A 20,639-nucleotide genomic window follows, 5' to 3' on the forward strand; every position below is an offset into this window, starting at 1 on the left:
ATACACGGTCCCAATTGGACGACATCGAATGGTTTGCCAGTTCTTGCTTTTTTTGTTTCGGGAACAAGGCCCCGAAGGATTGGGATTGAGCCAAGCTCCTAGAATAGATACCAATCCCTGCTCGTTCGCGAACTATATCGGAGGGAGGGTATGAGAGATTGGGCGATGCTAGTTCCAACAGCTTCAAATCCTAATCCAACCACCTCACCTGACAACATACACCGACTTCATGAAGTGACTCCGTGGTCTCACTATCGCGAGGCATCGGGTCCAGAGGCAGACGGTAGCTCGCAACACTCCCTCCAATCAATCTTGTAGGCAAGGAGAATGCCTAAATTTATTTACGATGTGTAGATCGAAAGTACAGACTTACAGTTCTTACGCAGCTAACCGCCCAATTCATCGAAAGACAGACAACACGAACCTGTGTGGACTTGACCCAAACTCAATCCAATTTCACTTCGATCGATGAACGCATCTTCCACCCCGTCTCATCCGTCAACAACGTGTCCTTTCCCAATCCAGGCAAAGCTCCATGAAACACACACACCGGTCCCAGAGAAAAATCGTCCGATTTGTATTCCATCGGCCCCATCCAGAGTTCCAGACAGAAAGGAAGGAAAGGGGTGGGAAGGGGGGGCGGCGACGGGAAACGGAAAAAGAAGAGCGAGAATAAAAAACGGGCGAAGATCGGACCAGGTGGCGGCCGATCGCGTAGAAACCGAATGGAAGAATCATGGAATCCTTGGGTTGGGAAAAGCCATCCCTTTGGGGGGGGTGTGATACAGGCGCCATGATATCATATATTGGAGACTAGCTTGACTCCGTATCCATGGTTAAGCAGAATGAGTTAATATACTGTACATTGGCTGATGGGGAACCAGATTACAAGTATCAGGTGATGTCAGGTCTTCCAAATGGGGGTCAGCACTAGAAGCATTCTAGAAGGCTTCTGGAATACGCTAGAAGGAATCTTCTCTTCCTCCGGTGGATTCTTTTGCGCCCCGCCCCTTACTCCCCCCCCCCCCCTCTCTCTTTTGACCCACACAAATCCATACTCATACATCCTGGCGTGTGGGGGTCTGTCTTGTTGTTCTTGTTAGGGAAGGTTCGGCTCTGATTGTGTGATGTGTACGTGTGGCCCGATGGTTCATTTCGGACAGTCCGGAAGTACATTCCACACGTAAGTAGGTACAGTACTGTACAGTATGCCCATGTACCGGTATGTGTGGGATGGAGACCTGTGAAGCCCTCGCTTAATCTCCTCTTGTTCGCTGACGGGCTTTCCTTGCTCGGTCGAGTCCGGCTGACCAGAGTTAGTTTCCAGGTACGGACGGGAGAGTTTACCCAAGTGACAGTTCTAACGGCGGCCCCGAGCATCAACGGCGGTCCCGAAGGTTTGTGAGGCATGGCAAGCTAGGAGGAGCCTCCTCACATTTAGGAATGTCGCTTAAGCAAGGGGACAAAGTCTAATCAATTGTGTGGAGGACTTGGCGCCTGCTCGTTTCCCGCGACGAGATTTCTCCTCCGCTTTTGGCGCTTATGTCGTCTACAGGTTAATTGATTAGCGCACTATTTTGAAGTATGGAGGGGTTGTGACCTGTCTGTTTGTTAGCGCTGAGAGGTTTCTGGAGTTGGGTTTGTTCGATGTCACTGGACGATGGTACAGATCCGTTGGCATGTCACAATTAGATTGTCCTAGGATGCAAGCCACCCAAAACGGGTGTTGCTTCCATCTCGGGACTATTGTTATCATTGACGACGTCTCCATACTGCACAAGAACCTGCATTCAACATCGAGAAAGGGGTCACATATCGACTAGTTCTTCTGTCCACAGGATTGTGCACATAACGAGGAAAGTGAAGGCGGAGACATCTGCTTCTTCTCGACTCGACTACTGACTCTGCCGGTCGTAATAAGTTGCTAAATGGTTGTTTGGACAGATCGCACAATCTCGCAAGACAGATGCATTTCGGGCCTAACTGCGGGGCTACAGCCTAGACAATAAAGCCTATCCTAAGATATCTCCAAACGTAGGCGGCTTCTGCTAAATAGATGTCAATAGCATCTCCTAGCAAACCTCACGTCTGCAGTGACTTCTGCACATTTTCCTAGTACCCCTCGTTCTAGGTTTTGATAGATAGGATACACAGGAGTGAGAAGGCAGGCTAACGCCAAAGCTTCTACAGCGCAGAGTCCGAGGCATACGGACCACATAACATAGAGTTTTGTCATACTTGGCTACGAGCTAGTCGTCTCTAGCACATCGACCGATAGACAAGTAACTTAATAGTGCATAACAAGCTCTTTATAGTGCTCTGAAAATGCAGCTACTCGTGAAATAAAGTGCAAGATAAAGTTTGCTGGAGCAAGGTGCTGGTGACTAGCGAGAGGGTCCCGGCGGCGCGACGATCAGATTGAGTCCATGACATGACTCATGAGATTCGACCTTCTTCAAAACTCATGTCATGTCAAGGAACTAGGTCTCTTTCCTTACTGGGGCATTGCAAACCTAACAGCCCGTATAAAGGGAGTTTTCCTCGGAAAAGACACTCGACTCATTGCGTACAGTACTCCGTGGGAAATAGTGGAACCGAGGTTTATAGGAACCGGACTACATGTCTTCCCAACTCGAGCATAGCTAAAACCAAGCTTGATGGACGTATACACACGACTATCGCAGGTACTAGATCCCGCCGGATTCCAACCACATTACGCGCGACGTACATACATATCAGTCTCTATCGATATCCCAGCCGACCTCTCGGTCTTCTGCTGTGCTGAGTCAGCAGTTCTTTGGCAGCCCTCAATCATCATGACTAAAGCCAGTTAATAATTCGTGGAAAGACGCACGTGGAGGATCTTCCGGGAGGCCGCCATCGAACCTTGAACGTTACACTGCAGGGGCAGGTAGTAGTAGCCCCAGAGTAGGGGGTTAAGTTACCAGGCGGGGAGAGAATTTTGGAGGGCAGAGCAAGGTTTCTGGTTCAGACACTGGACCGGTACTGACCGGTACGATACGACAGCGGACGTTATCAGCTACGGTCCGGGAATAACCGGGGGTAAAGGCGGCAGGTAATGGTACGGTACGTACAGTACATACGGTACGCGGTCACACTTTCTGTCGCCAAACTCAAAAGTTCAGGCAGAGAAAGGAACGCGGGAGAGCAGCACAGCTCACCATGCCGAAAAAAAACTTGGAGAAAACCTGGGCGTGGGAGACGGAGCCGGAGCCGGATACGGGGCGGAGTCGGTAGGACCAGGAACAAAGACCATCGAAACTCTTAGGCAGTTGGGCCCTATTAATTCTGCAAGATTACGCGATGCGGTCTAGCGTTGCTTTGTTTGAAGAAAATGATCCATCCTTGCGGATTCGCAGTACGGCTTCATCATTTGCTGGTCGCTAGCACATGAGTCAGGTGAAGCTCTGGAAAATGCGGGGTCCGGAGTTCGATCATTCAATCAATCAATGCTGTATGCGAGATGAGGTTACCTACAAGCGCTTGGTCTAACGGACTACCCTAATTATTGACATGCATGTTGCCTAATTGTCCGATTGCTCCATGTCTGCTCTTGGCGAGCTTCGAATGGCGGTTTTGAGAACACAAGCCGGACAGTGGAAAACCAAGATGACGATATCTTGCTGCACTGAAGCCTATTCTCACACTGGGGATAGAAGACCTACAATACTGTGCCGCTTTGGAGCAGGGTCTTGTATGGCTCGCTGGCTCTACACACTCAAGCATGAGCTGATATCAGGCTTCAACGGCCACGCAGACTCAGTCCCGATCACGAGAGCACGAGGCGCACCCACGTTACAGCCTTCAAACCATACGACGCGGACCATGGGTTCCTCAAATTCAGAAAGTGTTGCTCGTCCCTGTTTCTCGTTGGCGGCGTCGCGTGCTCTCGCAAGTACCAACTTAATATTGGCTCCGAAACAAACGAAACTGCGATCTTCAGCCCAGTCCTGCTTTTCCTGCTCCTCCACAGTCGGTCGGACCTTACCTGTCGAGGTGCGGCTTGGTAAGCTGCTTGAATAGACGCCATGGGATCCGTCAGGCCGGCGCGACAGCGAGCTTAGGCAGTGGCGTTAACTAGAGCCTATTATGGCTAGTTCGCAAAGCTTGTCATAGTAGCTGTTTTTGGCGCGATTTGAATAGCCGGACCCCAATTGTAGCATAGTTTGCAGGATGCGGTATGACAACCCGATCCACGGAGCTTGTGCTAGTCGCTTGGTCGCGGGACAGAAGGTATTTCGAGCGGTATACAAGCTTCTCGTCGTTGCGCAGTCTTTTGTGGCCGGCGCAATGTCCTGGGTCCCTCGCAGGATAGAGTGAATATGGATATCAGGATGGATAGTGGCTGCCCATCCGTCATGAGACGATTGTACGGTTTCATGGGCAAGAGAGAATGTTTGTATGGTTCGATTGGTCGCAAGTGCCTATAATTGATATGGAGATTAGCTCATGTCTTAACTCAGGTCAACAAATGATGCAAAACGTAGTTTGCTCCAAGTCGTGGGCTGCGTTCTCCAGCCAAGCGGCGTTGATGACTCAAGAGCTGGGAACCTCACGAGATGCCCACATATTACGTTGGCGTAATCTCAAAGTGGCACTCATTACTGTCCGACCAAGAAGTGTGAGTTGAGGACGAGGTGTCGATGAGTCGTGCGATATATGGAAACTCGAATCTCAATTCATGTCGTCCCCGATATTCGATTGTTGATCGATTAAGCAATCTATGGCTGTCCAATTCCCGCCATTTTCCGCGTCACGTGATTAGATCTCTCTTCCGTCGCTGCCTTCTTGTGTTGTTCGCATGCATACCCTATTGATACCTTTCTTCTTTCCTGACCTGAATATCAAGCTCACAATCGGACTATATACGTGCTCAATGAGACCTTCTTATCACTTTTGTAACATCTGTCCTGCCAGCCCTAAATGACCATCGCAAACTCTCCTTGCTTGTACTGCATTGTACACATCGTTGTCGAGAGGTATAAAACCGATCCACAGGACGGCCAGACGGTCTGCGACGCTGCGTGAACCACCCCATCAACTCCTGCAGCTGCAGAAGCAAGGAGATCAGACAATTGCTCGGTTGAGAAGGGGCTCGGCGTTTAACAGACCTCGCAGATCCTTGCTGTCCACGCGAAAACCACCTTGAAACCCCCACCTTGGCCTTTGACTGTCATTCGGCGATTCGAGCTCACGCTCCTCGACTCATATTTATGCGGTCATTTGTCCGACAAGTCAGTGGGGAATAGCAAACACCGCATACCTTGAGGATCGGCATTTAATTACCAAGAACAAGTGATCGTCCCCCATATGGCCGCCATGACTAGTCACTTCTGTAATCCCCAAGCGTTTGTTAGCACAGTTCACAACCCCTCTTCTTCCCACGGCGTCAGACTAAATTGACTAGGCTTGCTCCACCTTGGTTGCTGACTAGTCTCGACTAGCAGTGCTTGCGAGACCACGACATGATCGATCACCATGCGCAAGTGAGAGGTATTGGCAGTCTGTGTAACATGGGCAATGTGTGGCAGGGATGCCAGACGGTTGACTGCATTGACTACTCATCCACACATCCGATTTCACCCGTCGCCCCGGGGACAAGACAAGGCAAACAGGCGTGTCGGTAGATTTCCATCTCAGCTTTTCTATTGGAAAGATTACAGCATCAAAATACCTTTTCCGCACATCAGACAAGCGATACTCGGTTAGTGTTAGGCCCCCATGCGGATCCGTCCTCGTTTTTTTCCAGCGCTTGAGACGGATGTTAAAAGAACGCTACTTGGTTTCCATAGTGACCTAGTGTCCCCGCTTGTTGGATGATGACTGAGAGATCCTCCTCTGATCCTCGGAGTAGCACCGACTTAAATCAACAGGGTCATTTCATGCATTAGGTTGCGAAAGACAGGAGGTCTCTGATTCGTCCTAACTCCCGACATACGGTACATGAGCTAGGGGAGAACTAAACATGCAAATCGAGTCAGAGCGCGCACATCGACCTTCCCCTCAGATACCTAGAGCGTCATGCACCAACCACTCCTTGGCCGAATTCGGACAGACAGACACTATGCTTAATCGGCTCTAAGCCTTGATAGCTATTCCATCCTGCCACGACGATCAGAAGATCTCGGTGCCCTCATTGGTCGGAACAGAGTCGAACTCTCATTGTTCCGAACCGAGACAGCGAGACCAGTCATCCCTTGCGGACTGCAGCTAGATGATGCATGGATGGGGTTGCACAACTGGTCCAGACTACTATTTTCCCTCCTTGCCACGCCATGCCCTGCCACGCCACGCCATGCCATGAGGACAGCCAGGTGGTTGCGCTAATGCACAGCTGGAAAGCCCAGATTGAGATCACCATCTTCTGTGTCTGACATGTGCGTACTAGCAAGCTCGCGTGTGTACTAGACATATCGCCTACTGCAGTGAAAGGGGCCAGGCCTCTCTAGGTCCAATTGTTTTGGGCTGCATATACTTCAGCAAATGCCCGAATACTACGTGACTAGGCAGTTCAGGGTAAAGTCCCTGCTTCCTTCATGTACGGCAGCGGGCTCAACTGTCCCACGCATATATTCTCAGTACTTGCCTACCCTACTGCTCATATCGGCCGGTCTGAAAACTTCTCACATCCCTGTCACCAATCCCGGACATCCGACTGTGGCAGAAAACAACCGCTGTACTAAATTCTCCGGTTGCACAACGTTCAAGCGAGCTAAGCATACGGCTTCGATATAGTCAGTATAGGAAGGCCCATCATGGCCCCTGGCGAGGAACGTCCCACTAGGAAGAATGCCATCACACGCCAATATAGGCGGATGCATGCAGCAGGCACTGCCAGGCCGTGAACAAGTGGTGGTCCATGGCGCAATCGACAACAGCGATATCTCACGCTGACCACAGTAAGCCAGTCAAATGTTTGTTTGTCCTTGATAACCCTGCGGTCCCTTGTTCTACTAGTCCTGCCACTGGCATCTTACATTACGCGGTACAGTATGTACATACAATACAATTTGCCACCACGCTCTCGCCATGCTGCCAGCCGATAATTGCATGCGAGTGTTTGCGCGTGGGGTCCAGGTTTCGGGGTCCGGGGAGAATGGAACACGGGAGCTCATGGCGTGGGCTCGGCTGATTGTGCAGATGAGATGGGGAAAGCCCTCCCTCCGCTCTTTCGCCCGAGTAACTGTACAAGAGGCAGAGGATGACAAGTGAGGGGTGTAAGAGCGTAGTCGGATGCAGTAGCCATTTTTCGAATTCATGTAAGCCAAGATCTTACAGCAGGAGGGTTGGGTAGCACAGAAGATATCCGACTAAAAGAGTAAACCCAACCCGTCCAGTCACCGCAAGAAAAGCCTGGCAGGCGGTCATACAGTGAGACGGTTGCGCCTCTCCTCCCCAGTATACACACTTAAATGGACGCATACACATCGACAATGGATTTGCCTCCTCCTACCGACCGGCTTTGCTTATCGGTTAGGCTTACCCCCCTTCACCTCATCGTTACTGATCTTCACATCTGCCAATTCCTCTTGTGTAGACCCGAACCGTGCATGTATATTTAGTTTTGGTCTGTATGCAGGCTGGCCGACTGACTGACTGAACGACTAGCCTGGCGCGGACCAGCCTGGCTGATTGACCGACCCAACCGACTGACAAAAGAACAAAAGATCCCACTCTCGACCTAAACCCATGTATGCGGTGTGTCTGTATGTAGCTTGCTAGAAGGAGACTAGATTCAGTGAACCCCGGGGTGTTCCTATCTATGAATTCTAATTACCAATATTCTCAAAAAATCTCAATGCTAGTCGGGTATTGAATGATTTCTTTTTTTCCCTTCGGGCCAAAGAACAAAAGCAAAGGAACAACCGGCAAGAAAGAGAAGTCTACCCATCGCGCCACCAGCGACCCAACGACCCGCCCGTGCCAGCCATCTCGACCACCTCGTCGAAGCTGATCTCCACCCGGAACATGCGCGCATCCGTCGTGCCGCTGCCGCTGCCGACGGGGCTGATGAGGCCCCAGCTGACGAGTTTCTCCCACGCCTCGCGGGCGACATCCCGGCCCCAGACGCGGCCGGGGGTGACGGCCGCGCCGGACACCGAGGCCGAGGTCTTGGCCGAGGTGAGCAGGCGCACGTACTCGGCGTACGCGGCGGGGAAGGAGAGGGCTAGGGGCCCGGATCCGGATCCGGATCCGGATGGGGTTTGGACGCTCTCGAGGCCTGGGTCGTAAAGCGCGGCGAGGCGGGTGGCGGCGAGGAGGAGGGAGAGCGGGAGAGAGGATGGGCTCGCGGAGGCGGTGATCGTGGGGGCGAAGGGTAACGGGGCTGGATCGGGGCAGGCGAGCGGGTGACTGGTGAACGTGGTGGCGGTGGGGATGGTGAGCTGGGAGTTGTTGCCGCCACCGTTGGTGGTGGTGATGGTGGTGGTGGTGTAGGTGCTGTGGTGCAGTTCGCTGATGGCCACCAGGGCGCTGGTGAAGAACTCCTTCACGGATCGGGTTTGGTAGTAGATCCGTCGTAGGTGAGCGGAGAATGCTTCGTCGGTCCATAGGCTCTGTATCGTGTTTGTGGGTTAGTGATGTGGGTTTTGGTGGGAAGATGGGGAGTCAAATTCACCTGTAGATACGTCCTCCATGCTGCGAGGAGTCTTCCCCAGCTCTCGGACTTGATGATCGCTTGCTCAGCAGGATCCGCGTCTTCCAGCAGGTCCGAGATCTCGTCGTCCTCGAGGTTGAGACCCGCGAAGCAGATGTCGGAGAATACCTCGAGGCTTCGTGGAAGAGGTACGTAGACGTAACGATGACTGAAGCGACTCTTGACGCGCTTTTCCAGCATCTCTGTTACTTCCACCTTGGTGGTGAGTCCCAGGACCGCGATGGGGGCCTTGCGCGCTTGCGCAATGTCGAACAGATTGTACAGAAGCGTCTGGCGAGGGTGCGTCACGAAGAGATCGAACTCGTCCAGGATGATGACGATCGACTTGGCGGCAGTCGCGTTTTCGGGGTCTGATGAAGGGCCAAACAGCTCCTCGTGATGGGATAGGAGCGCCAACAGAGTGGCCATCGTATCGGCATAGCTACTGACCTTGCCGGCTTCATCCTCGGTGTTCGTCTCGCGACCAAGCTGGCGCCACATCTCCCGGAGCGCCAGTCGGTCGTCCGTGTGTAGAAAGCCGTTGAGTCGGACGACGTGGAAATCGTTCTTATGCGACCTCCTCAGCGTCGCAATGATCGTCTCAAGAATGGCCGTCTTCCCGCTGCCGCGCGAGCCGAGAAGCAGCATCGAGTTACTCTCGCCGATTGAGACCGTCTGCTCAACGAGCTGGTTGACCTTGTCGAATTCTGTCTCCAGCCCCTTGAGAGGCACCCTCTTTTTCCCGTTCAACTTTTCGAGGACAACCTGGGTAAGAAATCGTAATTCTTCCGTCAAGCCCGTTTGGACGATAGACTGGAACTGTTCGGCATACGCAGGAAGCGGACTTTCCTTTGCAGCCGTCTGATCAACTTGGATTAAATCACTATTGGTAAGATCCTCATGCAATTGCATTGAAACGAGGTCTTCCAGTCCATCCTGGTAGTCATCTGGATTCGAGGACTCTCGGGACTCCTCCCTGCCTTTCGCTGAAGCCCCTTTCACGTCCGAGGTATCGAACCGCACCGAAGGCTTCTTCGCTCTGGTGGATCGAGTGCGCCGCTTCTGCGGCTCCGGAGATTCTTCGACCTCCTCCTCCTCCTCCTCTTCCTCCCGATTCCCAACACCGTCATCTTCTGACGCCGACACGTATTTCGCTCTCCGGACACTCTTAGTTGTGGATCCATTCTGCCTCGGCGTCGAGGCCGCCGCGCCCTTGCCCGATGGCGTCTCCACGATCTCGTCTCCATAACGTTTGGGCACTTTTCGCTGCCGACCACTTGACCGTACTCCAGCTCGCGACGGGTTCTCTGTTGCAACCGTCTCTTCAGCTTTATTGTTGTGGGCGTTATCATCCTCCACCGCTGGAGCACCTTGGGAGGATCGTCGGCGTTTCGATCGCGCAGAAACTGGCGGTGATCTTGGTTGCTCGTCAACCGGTTGCGCCTCCTCCGCTTCGGTCACTGCCTTGGAATTCTTATCTGGCGTAGGTTGCGACTGGTCTGTCGGAGCATTGATAGTATCATCGCGCATTTCCACATCTCCATCTTCATCCACGGCCTGTACATTCGACACCCTTCTCCTCTTGCTCGCGCGCGAGTCCTTCATTGTTGACGCCCGTCGGTATTTCGCCTTTATCTGGGTTCAAGGGTTTACTGTCGAGCTGCTAACTACCGAAAACTTGAGAGCTGTGTATTCATTTCACGGGGCCCGGTTTGTAGGGAAAAAAGTGTGATTGGCGAGTAAGTTGCACGGTTGGTTTATCGGCGAGAAGGGGAAGGATAGATAGGTAGTAACCTAAGGTGCGGAGAACGAAATAATCTCCAATGGCGGCCGATCGGTGCCCAATTGGGGGATGAAGGTGCGATTCGCGATTTTGCTAAATGAGCTGACTTTCATGCAGTCAGAATCCAACAAGTATTCTCCAGGCCACGCTGAGGAAAATGCTGTCGGAGGAGCAACCAGGGTTATGGGAGTTTGTTTCGGACTTTCGGCCTCCTCCAAGGCGGAGAAGCATTAATGGGGAGAGACGAAATCTTGCAGCCTCAGGCAGCAGGCGCGACGCGCGGTCATGTGAGACCTCGTTGAACTGTAGCCAGATTGCCATTCTTGCTTCTCGTCCAGAAGCCCTCTCAAGGTTAAACTGGAACCTTGTTGTGGAGACCATTGAAGTTTGTCTGTGTCGGAACACTATAGGCTTGAAGGTTTGTTGACGGGTCCATTTAGTCTGTGTCAAGTCTTCGACTTTGAATTGAGGATGGTAAGATGAAGTATATATCTCGTCTCCGCAATTGACAATCCCAATCAAATGCTCTTTTGCAAGACCCAACCAGGTAACGAAGACGAAGCCAATCAAAAGGGGAGCGAAAGAAAATAAGAGATGGTGAATGGACCATGATACCACAAACTTAAGTGACAAGGCTGAGCATTTACCACTGCAGTGAACAACTGACAACCATTGAAACAACAGCCGTCAACCTCGGCTACTTCCCCTCCAGCAACTCCCCCAACCGACGCAAGCGTATAGATATGCGTCTGTGGTCGACTTCATTGTCCAGACTTGCATACCACATGAGCCCATACTAGCCCAAGCCCAACGATTTTCAAATCCACAATCCAGAGATATCTTCAAGACAAGATGCCTGTACCCACCACCCGCGCATACAACGAATTGGACGAGTTCGAACGTCACGTCCACAGCCTAACCGAGGGTCCTCCCCCCTTAGACCCCGACAACAAAGTATGTATACTGTACTGTACTGTACTGTGTAGCTACATGGCTCCCGATCCCAAGTGCTTTGTATCACTAATGATTTGGCGCCCAACAAGACATGGGACTACTCCCCGCAAGCCTGCAACCTGCGCTTCGAGTCCGCGACTCGTGGTGCCGGGGCCGGCGGCCCCGCACGATGCTCCTACCTGTTCACCACCGTGCCGGCGCTCTGTAACTTCGCCGGCAACTTGCACGGCGGCTGCGCCGCCACCATGGTGGACTGCCTCACCTCGGTGCTGATCCTGGCGCTGTCGAGCCCCGGCCGCTTCTCGACGGCGGGGACCACGCGAAACCTCCACTTGACCTACATCCGTCCCGTGCCCGTGGGGACGGAGATGCGGCTGATCTGCGAGATGGTCAATATGGGCCAGCGGATGGCGCTGGTGAAGGCGGAGATCTGTCGCGCGGAGGATGGAAAGGTCTGTATTGTGGCGGACCATGAGAAAGTCAACCTGGATGGCTCGTCGATGTGAAGAGGGACTGACTGGCTGGCTGGGAGGGGCAATGTTGGTTTGTTGCACCCGTCGGTCGACACTAGCGCTTGTTGTACTACTTCCTCTCTCTTCTATCTACTTGCAGAGCCGTTTTCTCTGACCTTCGGGATCCTTCTGCTGACTGTGGTCTTCTGTGTTGTCGACGCTACTTACGATAGAGCATTTTTTTACAGCCCTATGTGTTCAACTCTCAGAACAACAACTCTTATTCACAAAGTGGTGTGGTGCTATGCACCTGCGAGCTGGGTTGATATGAACATATGTAGACCTGTCCCTACTGTAATAATATCGTATGCCAGAGACCAAGGGAGCGGACTGAGTCCAAGAGCAATATGTGGTATGTTTCATGGGCGTGAAGGAAAGTCCAAGAGGAATTATGGCTCAAGTCAAAAACGCGCATCCGAAGCGACAAAAAAATTACTGTACCCTAGTATGCAAATGCTGGAGGCTGATTTACTCCACAAGTTTCTGATCTTCCCGGAGACCCTCGACCTTCAACTCTTCGCCCGTCGCACGACGGTAGATGTCCCGGACATCATCTATGAAGATATCAGCAAAAAGGCTCAAAACCTCTCTCTCATGGAATCCGCAAGGCTTACCTGTTGTGGTCTCGAAGTGGGAGGTAGCATCGTAGCTCTTGGAGATGAAGATGTTGTCCTTCTCGCCACTCTCGATGGGCTCGTACAGAGGAATAGGAGCACTGAAGAAGGTCTCCTCAATCTTACCCAAACGCTCGAATCCAGGCTCCAGTTCGATGTGGTGGTTGGCATCGCTCTCGGCAATGGTAGAGACAATGGCGATATAGTATCCCTTGGGGCAGACATTGTGTGCCGAAGAGACCATAGCAATGTAGATATCTGAATTATATTAGTACGTCGTGTGATCAGAGGCGGTTGCAAATAAACATACCATGCTTTCTTCCGACCTGAGACTGAGGGATGATAAGTTGCAACGAGTCGCTGCCGTCGGTCTTATCGATGGGGTGGTTGAGGATACAGATGGCCTTCAACAAGTGGCCAGTAACGCGGACCTTGCCAGGGAAGTACGAGGGGTCGGCGAGAATCTTCTTCGTCTTAGTGGTGAAGCTCATGGTCTCGCCCTCGTTGTCACGGTCCTTCATGGTGGCCTTGATTCCGGACACCTTGCCGCTCTCATCGTAGAGGACCTCATCCACGGAGGTGTTGAGCATATAAGTACCGCCATAGATAGCAGAAAGACGAGCGAAACCCTGGGGAAGCTCACCCAGGCCGTAAAGGGGATAGATGTATGGCGACTTGCCGTAACGGGCCATGGAGTTGACATACAGGCGGATGCGGTTGATGGTTTCGGGAGCCGCTCCGGGCTTGAGGAAGTATTCATCGGATTGGTAGAGAGCCATGGAGTGACCAATGAAATCGCGAGTGTTATCCTCCAAGCTGAACTTGTCGTAGACCTCCTTCATCGTGCACTGGGTGATGTCGAGGCCTATCCCATGTCAGTGTCATGAGGTAGTAAAAGCACAACTTCTACGAACCTTGGTGAGTGGAGGGATTGCTCTCGTTGAATTCGCCCACCCACTCCAAGAACTTCTTGGCTCTCCGCTTCTCAAACATGCCCATGAGGGAAGAACGCAGAGCTTCACCGGCATCCGAGGGCACCTTGGCAACGGTGGCCTTGGGACCCTTTCCTTGCTGGACGTAGCTGCCCGCAATCTGCTTGAACTCGAGGTATCTCGTGACATCGGTGGAAACCAGAATGTTGGTCAAGTCGCCATTGGCCATCAACAGCTTGGGAACCAGGTCGATGTTCCAGTCGTTGACACGGCCATACTTCTTCCAGGGCTCCTCGCCGGGGCGAACGTTGCCGTACTTCTTAAAGAGCTGCAAGGTGTAAATCAACTGTTAGCAACACTGACACAGAGTATGAAAGAGGCTGTAGATACTCACAGTCTCAATGTTAACAGAGGCAGCCTCTCTGAACGCTTGGTTAGTGATTTGTGTGATAGCAAAGGTGGTGGGAAGATAGCTCCGGCGGAGCTGCCCAAACTTACCCTCCGTAGTGATCATTACGGTCAATGTGAAGGACCTTGTTTCCCTTGACACTCAAAACACTGTAGAAACCATGAGCAACTGGAATATATCCGACAGCGGTATGGAGGACTTACCCAGAAAGCACACACTCGGTCAAACCTGCGGAGGGGGGAGGGGGGTCAGTATAGCTTGGGTGGAATGGCGGGGTAGTAACATACCGGTGCCGAGCACCACGACATCATACTCGGGGGCGATCTCATCCATGATGTGAGATAACGCTGGAAATCAATGACAATGTGCAAATGAGTCTCCAAAGGAGTGATAGGAGGATGGGAATAAATATGGGCAGTAAGTGTATAGGGGGGAGAAGATGGAGAGTTATGAAGCACGGTGAGTTTAAAGGAAAGGAAAGAAAAGAGGAGAGGAGGAGGAGGGAGAGGAGGAGGAGGAGCAGGCCCGTCGAAAGGAGGCCGACCCGTCAGTCTAAGGCAGTCCAAGGGTAGATTTGGAACCCCCCGCGGATCATCGATCACCTTCTCGAACCCGTTATTATTTGACGCCCGCCCACCCAGGCTCCACCAAGGCAATTAACGTTGGCTTTTTTTCAGGGCGACTGCCAGACCTTGAACCTCCTTAGACTCTTAGACTCACGGGTTATGGACTTGACTAGACTAGACCACGAGCTCTTGGACGGTTGAGACCAAACCAACTACTCATACTACGACTGCGACAATAAATACGACCCGACTATTGTATGGTAGGCACCAAGACAATGGACCCGTAGACCAAGTTAATTTATCGGATGAATCATGAGCCCCTCTCCCAATTTCTTCTTCTGTGACCTCCTGAAACTCCTGCCCCTTTTCCCAGTCGGACTACGTAGCACATAGCACATCGCCAATCGCCAATATTCTCACGGGGATTATTGCTTTCTGCTATGGACGGTCTACTCCGGACTGGCCAAAGTGACTAACAGCCGACCCCGGCAACTATTTGCACGCTATCCATATCGGTGCCCTAATGGCTTGATTATTTGCAATAGCCATCGGAAGTTTCCCCTTCCAATCATTCTTCTATGGATGTCTTTCAATAAATTCACAGACATTTCTCCCTATGATCTGAGCGCAATGTATAGATTCTGAAGCAAGCCAATGCATGGTAAAAAAAAAGGGGAAGTTGCAAACTATACTACATACAATAATACAAGACCAGTAAGGTGGACTTCCGTCAATAGAGCCCTAAACTGTGTCTTCAATGACATAACCAATGGTGGAATTTACGCTTTCTCAGCCTGCTCAGGCTTCTCAAGGTTCTCAGACTCCTCAGACTTCGCAGGGTAGGATGCATCCTGAGTACCTTCATGCTGCGGCCGGTATCCATTCTTGTAGAGCTTCTGAGCATCTTCCCAAGCGTACCACCTTTCTCGCAGAACGTGCTTGATGCCGTTTTGCGTAACGCGAACCTAACGGATCCGTCGAATGTCAGCAACCATACTGATCCATTGGATAATGAGGCAAAGGTCTGGATCGACGTTGCGAACTTGCATCGATTGTAGCCTATGCGAAGGGGCAATGACATACCACACGGTCTCGCTCGTTCGCCTCGTATTCACCATAACCGGCCTTCAGTCTCTCTCTTTCCAAGTTGGAGGTGGCTATGCGGTTGCGCTCCTTGACGCAGACCCACCACAGAGAGTGGAGGTCATCCCACGACTTCTCGCGGAGTTCCTGAATCGACCATGAACGACCTAAGAGATTGGAGAATGAGTTGACTGGGTCAGACTAATCCTTCAGGAAGAGAATTGGAGAAACGAACCGTGGGCGGTATCATATTCCGGGCTGCTCAATGCCTGTCGGTCCTTGGGGAAGAATCCCCAGAGTCCATGGTCGGGGGTAGGGTGACGCTTTTCGACTTCGCCGCGAGCGACGGGCTTGGGCAATGGGTACTTCGACACACCCAGCTTGAATTTCGGGCCGGTGCGGTGGATGGCGGACACACCGCGAGACTTGCTCAGGTCACGTCCGTGGCCCGCGGCGGCAGCGGTGGACGAAAAGTTCGAGGCCTGGGCCGGCGACCGATTGAGAGAGAAATGGAGGGACGGGGCGAGGTATGGAGGAGGCAATTCACCCAGGGGAAAAGCGCCGGTCTGGCGAGCCAGACGCAGGACGGCCTGGCGATGCATTGTGAGGAGCGTAGCCTTCGTAGTCGGAGGGATCTCTAACACAATATGTCCGTTCTGCGGCCCCGAGGAATCAAAGGCTGACGGAGCGGAGTTTGGGCGGCTAGATCACGTGCAGGCGCCGCTCCAGGATGCTCCGTGCAACATCGACCCATAGGGCGAGCCAAGCGAAACATTCCATAGGCAAGGAAAAACGCGGTCGGCCAGCAAAGAGAATACCTAGTTCACATGAATCTATACTTAGGAATTAGTCTCTCCCAGTCTGGAAAGATATTGGCCCATGTATACTGCACAGATCGAAGCTACCTACCTAGTAGTATCTAGTAATCATTACTGGCCATGTCTTGCTTTTGGTAGTATCATGTGCATACAGAGAAACCTCCCCATACATGCTCATCCTGCCTACTCTTCATCGTCTTCGGCTAGAGATGAGCACTAACTAATCTGTTCACGACAAATTCTTAGTTTTGTACAAGGTAACGTGACCAGGAGTGTTCTGGATGCTCGTGACCCGAGCGGCTAGTCATGGATGGTCCGTGCATCAAAGAAGAAGCGCGCGGTTGCAGCCACTCCGCCTCCCAGTACCGGCGCAACAGTGTGGGTAGAGATCCTAGCTGCACATTTCCTTCTTATCGCTGTTACGCTGAAGCACTGACTGTCTTCGTGGAGTCCCGGTCCAAAACTTGACTTTTCCATAGAATCTACTGAACGCCCGCCTCTTTGCACAATGAACAGGCCAGGTTTGTCCTTTCCAACCTTCCCTTTGTCTTCGTCATGACTGGCCTCGCTGCTACGGCCGCATCATACGCCCTCGATCTTGGATACTGTGTTGCCTTCCATCGCCCCAACGTTCGTGTGGACGGTCCCGAGGGTGCTTGATGCACGGTACCGTGGCCGTTCTCTACTTGTGTTTCAATCGCAAAAATCCATTGATGGTTCCTGCCATGGGCAACCACGAGACCTAGCAGCAGCATCTCCGCACCCTCCCTTCCGGCCTCACTTGAAGGCAGTCGCAAGATGTCGAGATATTCTAGCAGAGGCTCTGACTGTGTCGCTGACCGCTTTTGCCCACTCTAGGAACAGGCCCACAACCCCTACGAGGCATGGCCGGCTTCCCCGCACAACAACAGGCACAAGCTCGAAACGCAGCATTAGCAACGGCGCGGTTACCGAACGGCAAGATCGGTGCGACCTTTTTCTGATCATGGCCATTCTACACACCCGCAAACTGACAATTGTGGCTGGCATAGGGAGCGGAGCGAACTGGAACTTCAACTTGCCTGTAAGCGGAACGCCAGGGATGCAAGGCAGTCAACAACGCAGCATCGGGACAATGGGCACATTCGCTCAAAGCTTAAGTGGATCCCAGCCCACTACGCCACTGGATCTCTCGTGAGTTTAGCACTCGACCTGTAGGGCTTGACTTTTATGGATCAGCTCATCGAGGATACCCATGTCGGTTGAGTTCATGACTGAGAATCATTGTTTCTCCTCACAGGGACTTCCCCTCGCTATCCGGCGCGGCTCCACAATCACAAACCCAAAACCCAAGCCATATAGTATGGGCAAATGCCAGCCAGCGTGCTATGCAGCAGACCCCTGTCCAAAGACCGCAACATGCTACGTCGCAAGCGCCTCAAAGACCACCTCAAACGCAACCCCAACACCCTCAACAGCAATCTCAGCCCGCACATGATGACGTATTCCCCTCCGGCGCGCAGTTCGCCAATCGTTTGGAAGATTTCCGGAATGGTGGTCAGGGTATCAGTGGTCAGCTGAGTGCCGGTGGACAGCCGCAGACGGGCAATATTGAAGAATTCCCTCCGCTCGGACGTAATGCGCCTGCAGACCTTAGTCAGGACCGAAGAGGATCGCTGATGCAGGGTGCGGGACTTGGAAACTACAGCAGTGGTATGCCATTTTCTGGAGTGAACCAGTCCCAATCTGCACAAAATCGCAACATGATCGCCGCTTCCATGAACGGACAAGAACGAATCATGTCCCCTGGTGGTGCAAGCTCAACAGGTAAGTCGCAGTGGAGCGCGTTGGCGCCGCACGGAGCGCTAAGGCCACGTTCTAGGTATAGACAACTCGCGATCCCCTGTGAATCAAGGCTCTAGCAGGCTTCTAGCCCCCGAAAAAGAGGTATTGACCCCGACTCGGTGACATTTTGGCTCTGAAACTGACGAACTATAGCAGGAGGTCAACAACTCTGTAGCGTCTAATTCCGCCGGTTACAGTGAACAACCAACAATCATGCGACCGCCAGGGTTTCCGGCTACGGGTAAAGAAGCGTCTGCTGGGACTGCGCAACCGGTCGATCAATCGCCTTTCGCGGAAATGAGCGAATTGGACAAGTTCGGGCTAGCGGGACTGTTGCGCATGATCCATAGCGATAATGCGGATGTTTCAAGTCTGGCAGTAGGCCAGGATTTGATGACGTTAGGGTTGGATTTGAACCAGCCGGAGTATGCATTCTACCATACCCTATGCGAAAAACATGTCGACTGACTCCTTTAGACCATTACATACGTCATTCGCTTCACCATTCGTCGCGTCCATGACAGGCGCCCCTCTGGAGCAAGATTTCGCGCTTCCTTCATGCTACAGCGTGGCTAACGTCCAACCGTTGCAATCGCGGATTCCGAGTTTTAGTGATGAAACGCTCTTTTACATCTTCTACAGCATGCCCCGAGATCTCCTACAAGAAGTTGTAGCCGAGGAACTGATGGGTCGGAAATGGAGATATCACAAGATCGAGCGGTGCTGGCTGACTCGTGATGAGACGTATCCCGGCCCTGTTGACGTGGAACGTGGTGTCAGTGAAAGGGGGGTTTACCTCTTGTGGGATCCTACCAGCTGGAAGAAGATCAGAGTATGCCCCCTCGCCATGCCCTCATTTTGATCTTGTCTTCATAGTAACATACTAATCTTGCGATCTGCAGCGTGAGTTCATCCTTCGCTACGAGGATCTGGACAACCGTATGGATCCCAACCGAGGGCTTGCGCGCGTCGGATTCCCGCACCACGGGTCATGAAAATCGACACGGACCAGTCAAGGTGGAATGGGGTCAGCAACGGCGTTCGGGATCACTGATTGTTTCCGTAAACAGTCGCTCTAGATGTTACTAGTAATAGCGGAGCACCCGGTGTTCTCTACATTCTGTGGGAAAGTACCTTAGTACATATCTCAACCTCAATCAATGACTCCGATGATCTGAAGTTCGGTTCTTGGTGACTATAATATGCGCACATTATATTGTAGATTGGAGAATCATAGGTAAACTTCCCTCAATTCTCTTCACTTACTTCCCACCGCAACAACAGCCGACGGCCCCATATTTACTAGCCCATCTACCCCGAATCTCTCTTCCAGATACCTCTGCACCACCAATGGTGCTTCCGCCTGATACCGCTCTCGCTGTTCCTGAGTCCACAACTTTTCCATCACCAAACTCAGCATACTCCGTGAGAGCTGCACAAATTCAGAAATCGGAACTTCGACCTGCTCCGTCACAGAGGTCACCCGAACCTCTTTGAACCCTGCCTTCTCAAATCGGGACCTTACGAACGATTCCGAATCCCAGCCAACGTTATGCATAGCCAGGAACTCCTCTACGGTTGGGAACTTCAGGTCCTCAGACATTCCAGTGACAGCGGATCGGAGGAGAGACATCCAAGTCGCTATGCAGGAAAGTCAGTACCTCAGTCAACTGGTAAGTTCTCGGTAGAAGACCGGAGGGCACATTACCGTATTTCCAGGTCGTCGTCGCCAACATTCCCCCCGGCTTCAGGATCCTATAGCATTCTTCGCCACGCACAAAACGATTGGCACGTCAGGAAATCCGTTCCAGCGCGTCCACTGAACGATTCACACTGGAGCACAACTTACCATTCATCGCCGCCTCCGGGTCTGGGAATAGAGTGAAGGCTACAACAACGCCTCGCAGGTCAGCCTTGACCCTCACCGTCTCATGTTGGGGCGGAAACCAACCGAAAGCCGCGAATATATCGGTAAACCACTCATCCGGAAAGTCGGTGCTCTGCGCATTCACCACCTTCGCTTCCGCGTTGGGCCATTTCTCTCGCTCGATGCGCTGCCGGGTGGCCTCGATCATCGTCTCGCTCAGATCGCCGCACGTCAAGCTCCAGCGCCTCTTGCTCTCGTCGTCCAGTGTGCGGGTGAGCGTGCTGGAGACGATGCCCAGGCCGCAGGCGTTGTCGAGAATCACGCGCGGGGTTCCGGAGCGTGCTCGCGCCGCGATGCGGGCGTGTTCGATCAGAGATGCGGCGAAGGGGCCGGTGAGTTTCTCGGCGATGTAGTAGTTGGCTAGGAACTCGGGGGTTTGGTAAGATGTGTACTTGAGTTTGGGGTGGGAGGTGGCCATTGTTTGGTGGGATGGTTGGGGATCGGGGCTTGGAGAGAGGGGATTAGCGGTTGCAGAACTCGAGAAGGGGGGTTGAGTGCAAAAGAATTGATGGATGAGATGAAATGGACGAGCTTGGTGAGTACTTCTTATATTACTTTTTT

At 52.5% G+C, this 20,639-nt stretch overlaps 7 protein-coding genes across 7 annotated transcripts; 3 read left to right on the forward strand and 4 right to left on the reverse strand.

Moving 5' to 3' along the window:
• Positions 1-7,798: 7,798 nt before the first annotated feature.
• BO66DRAFT_425532 (origin recognition complex subunit 4) lies at positions 7,799-10,608 on the reverse strand. Its single transcript, XM_025650235.1, has 2 exons — positions 8,639-10,608; positions 7,799-8,576 (listed from the first exon to the last, which is right to left on the reverse strand). The coding sequence occupies exons 1-2, from the start codon at positions 10,259-10,261 to the stop codon at positions 7,905-7,907; spliced, it is 2,295 nt and encodes a 764-aa protein (XP_025508364.1). The 5' UTR covers positions 10,262-10,608; the 3' UTR covers positions 7,799-7,904.
• A 562-nt stretch (positions 10,609-11,170) lies between these two features.
• Positions 11,171-11,998, forward strand: BO66DRAFT_109837 (thioesterase family protein). The gene is made up of 2 exons (XM_025641817.1): positions 11,171-11,393; positions 11,483-11,998. The coding sequence occupies exons 1-2, from the start codon at positions 11,292-11,294 to the stop codon at positions 11,897-11,899; spliced, it is 519 nt and encodes a 172-aa protein (XP_025508365.1). The 5' UTR covers positions 11,171-11,291; the 3' UTR covers positions 11,900-11,998.
• Positions 11,999-12,139: 141 nt separating this feature from the next.
• BO66DRAFT_417265 (secretory pathway gdp dissociation inhibitor) lies at positions 12,140-14,388 on the reverse strand. The gene is made up of 8 exons (XM_025649664.1): positions 14,148-14,388; positions 14,064-14,088; positions 13,950-14,009; positions 13,846-13,873; positions 13,434-13,779; positions 12,830-13,384; positions 12,520-12,777; positions 12,140-12,459 (listed from the first exon to the last, which is right to left on the reverse strand). The coding sequence occupies exons 1-8, from the start codon at positions 14,191-14,193 to the stop codon at positions 12,374-12,376; spliced, it is 1,404 nt and encodes a 467-aa protein (XP_025508366.1). The 5' UTR covers positions 14,194-14,388; the 3' UTR covers positions 12,140-12,373.
• Positions 14,119-14,482, forward strand: BO66DRAFT_109830 (uncharacterized protein). Its single transcript, XM_025641816.1, has one exon. The coding sequence runs from the start codon at positions 14,232-14,234 to the stop codon at positions 14,430-14,432; it is 201 nt and encodes a 66-aa protein (XP_025508367.1). The 5' UTR covers positions 14,119-14,231; the 3' UTR covers positions 14,433-14,482.
• Positions 14,483-14,987: 505 nt separating this feature from the next.
• mrpl4 (mitochondrial 54S ribosomal protein uL29m) lies at positions 14,988-16,163 on the reverse strand. Its single transcript, XM_025646446.1, has 3 exons — positions 15,745-16,163; positions 15,510-15,676; positions 14,988-15,391 (listed from the first exon to the last, which is right to left on the reverse strand). The coding sequence occupies exons 1-3, from the start codon at positions 16,109-16,111 to the stop codon at positions 15,206-15,208; spliced, it is 720 nt and encodes a 239-aa protein (XP_025508368.1). The 5' UTR covers positions 16,112-16,163; the 3' UTR covers positions 14,988-15,205.
• A 557-nt stretch (positions 16,164-16,720) lies between these two features.
• BO66DRAFT_388018 (NOT2 family protein) lies at positions 16,721-19,335 on the forward strand. The gene is made up of 8 exons (XM_025646447.1): positions 16,721-16,848; positions 17,186-17,293; positions 17,359-17,500; positions 17,607-18,133; positions 18,189-18,253; positions 18,305-18,576; positions 18,629-18,983; positions 19,054-19,335. The coding sequence occupies exons 1-8, from the start codon at positions 16,836-16,838 to the stop codon at positions 19,144-19,146; spliced, it is 1,575 nt and encodes a 524-aa protein (XP_025508369.1). The 5' UTR covers positions 16,721-16,835; the 3' UTR covers positions 19,147-19,335.
• Positions 19,336-19,409: 74 nt separating this feature from the next.
• On the reverse strand, positions 19,410-20,557 carry gtmA (gliotoxin thiomethyltransferase; the record flags this gene model as incomplete). Its single annotated transcript, XM_025652002.1, has 4 exons — positions 20,103-20,557; positions 20,001-20,039; positions 19,860-19,916; positions 19,410-19,792 (listed from the first exon to the last, which is right to left on the reverse strand). Exons 1-4 carry the CDS (start codon positions 20,494-20,496, stop codon positions 19,410-19,412), a joined length of 873 nt encoding a protein of 290 aa, XP_025508370.1. The 5' UTR covers positions 20,497-20,557.
• Between the last annotated feature and the right edge of the window lie 82 nt (positions 20,558-20,639).

Source organism: Aspergillus aculeatinus, assembly GCF_003184765.1.
Source record: "Aspergillus aculeatinus CBS 121060 unplaced genomic scaffold BO66scaffold_3, whole genome shotgun sequence".
NCBI classification, from domain to species: Eukaryota; Fungi; Ascomycota; class Eurotiomycetes; order Eurotiales; family Aspergillaceae; genus Aspergillus; species Aspergillus aculeatinus.

Excerpts from the sequence above, each read along its gene's own strand:
- BO66DRAFT_425532 (XM_025650235.1), bottom strand. The coding sequence starts at position 10,261 with ATGAAGGACTCGCGCGCGAGCAAGAGGAGAAGGGTGTCGAATGTACAG. Across the intron at positions 8,577-8,638 it reads CATGGAGGACGTATCTACAG|AGCCTATGGACCGACGAAGC; the intron begins GTGAATTTGACT and ends AACACGATACAG.
- BO66DRAFT_109837 (XM_025641817.1), top strand. The coding sequence starts at position 11,292 with ATGCCTGTACCCACCACCCGCGCATACAACGAATTGGACGAGTTCGAA. Across the intron at positions 11,394-11,482 it reads CCTTAGACCCCGACAACAAA|ACATGGGACTACTCCCCGCA; the intron begins GTATGTATACTG and ends GCGCCCAACAAG.
- BO66DRAFT_417265 (XM_025649664.1), bottom strand. The coding sequence starts at position 14,193 with ATGGATGAGATCGCCCCCGAGTATGATGTCGTGGTGCTCGGCACCG. Across the intron at positions 14,089-14,147 it reads TGTCGTGGTGCTCGGCACCG|GTTTGACCGAGTGTGTGCTT; the intron begins GTATGTTACTAC and ends CCCCCTCCGCAG. Across the intron at positions 12,460-12,519 it reads CCACTTCGAGACCACAACAG|ATGATGTCCGGGACATCTAC; the intron begins GTAAGCCTTGCG and ends ATATCTTCATAG.
- BO66DRAFT_109830 (XM_025641816.1), top strand. The coding sequence starts at position 14,232 with ATGAGTCTCCAAAGGAGTGATAGGAGGATGGGAATAAATATGGGCAGT.
- mrpl4 (XM_025646446.1), bottom strand. The coding sequence starts at position 16,111 with ATGCATCGCCAGGCCGTCCTGCGTCTGGCTCGCCAGACCGGCGCTTTT. Across the intron at positions 15,677-15,744 it reads GGAATATGATACCGCCCACG|GTCGTTCATGGTCGATTCAG; the intron begins GTTCGTTTCTCC and ends CCAATCTCTTAG. Across the intron at positions 15,392-15,509 it reads CGAACGAGCGAGACCGTGTG|GTTCGCGTTACGCAAAACGG; the intron begins GTATGTCATTGC and ends CGGATCCGTTAG.
- BO66DRAFT_388018 (XM_025646447.1), top strand. Across the intron at positions 17,501-17,606 it reads ACTACGCCACTGGATCTCTC|GGACTTCCCCTCGCTATCCG; the intron begins GTGAGTTTAGCA and ends TTCTCCTCACAG. Across the intron at positions 18,254-18,304 it reads TTCTAGCCCCCGAAAAAGAG|CAGGAGGTCAACAACTCTGT; the intron begins GTATTGACCCCG and ends GACGAACTATAG.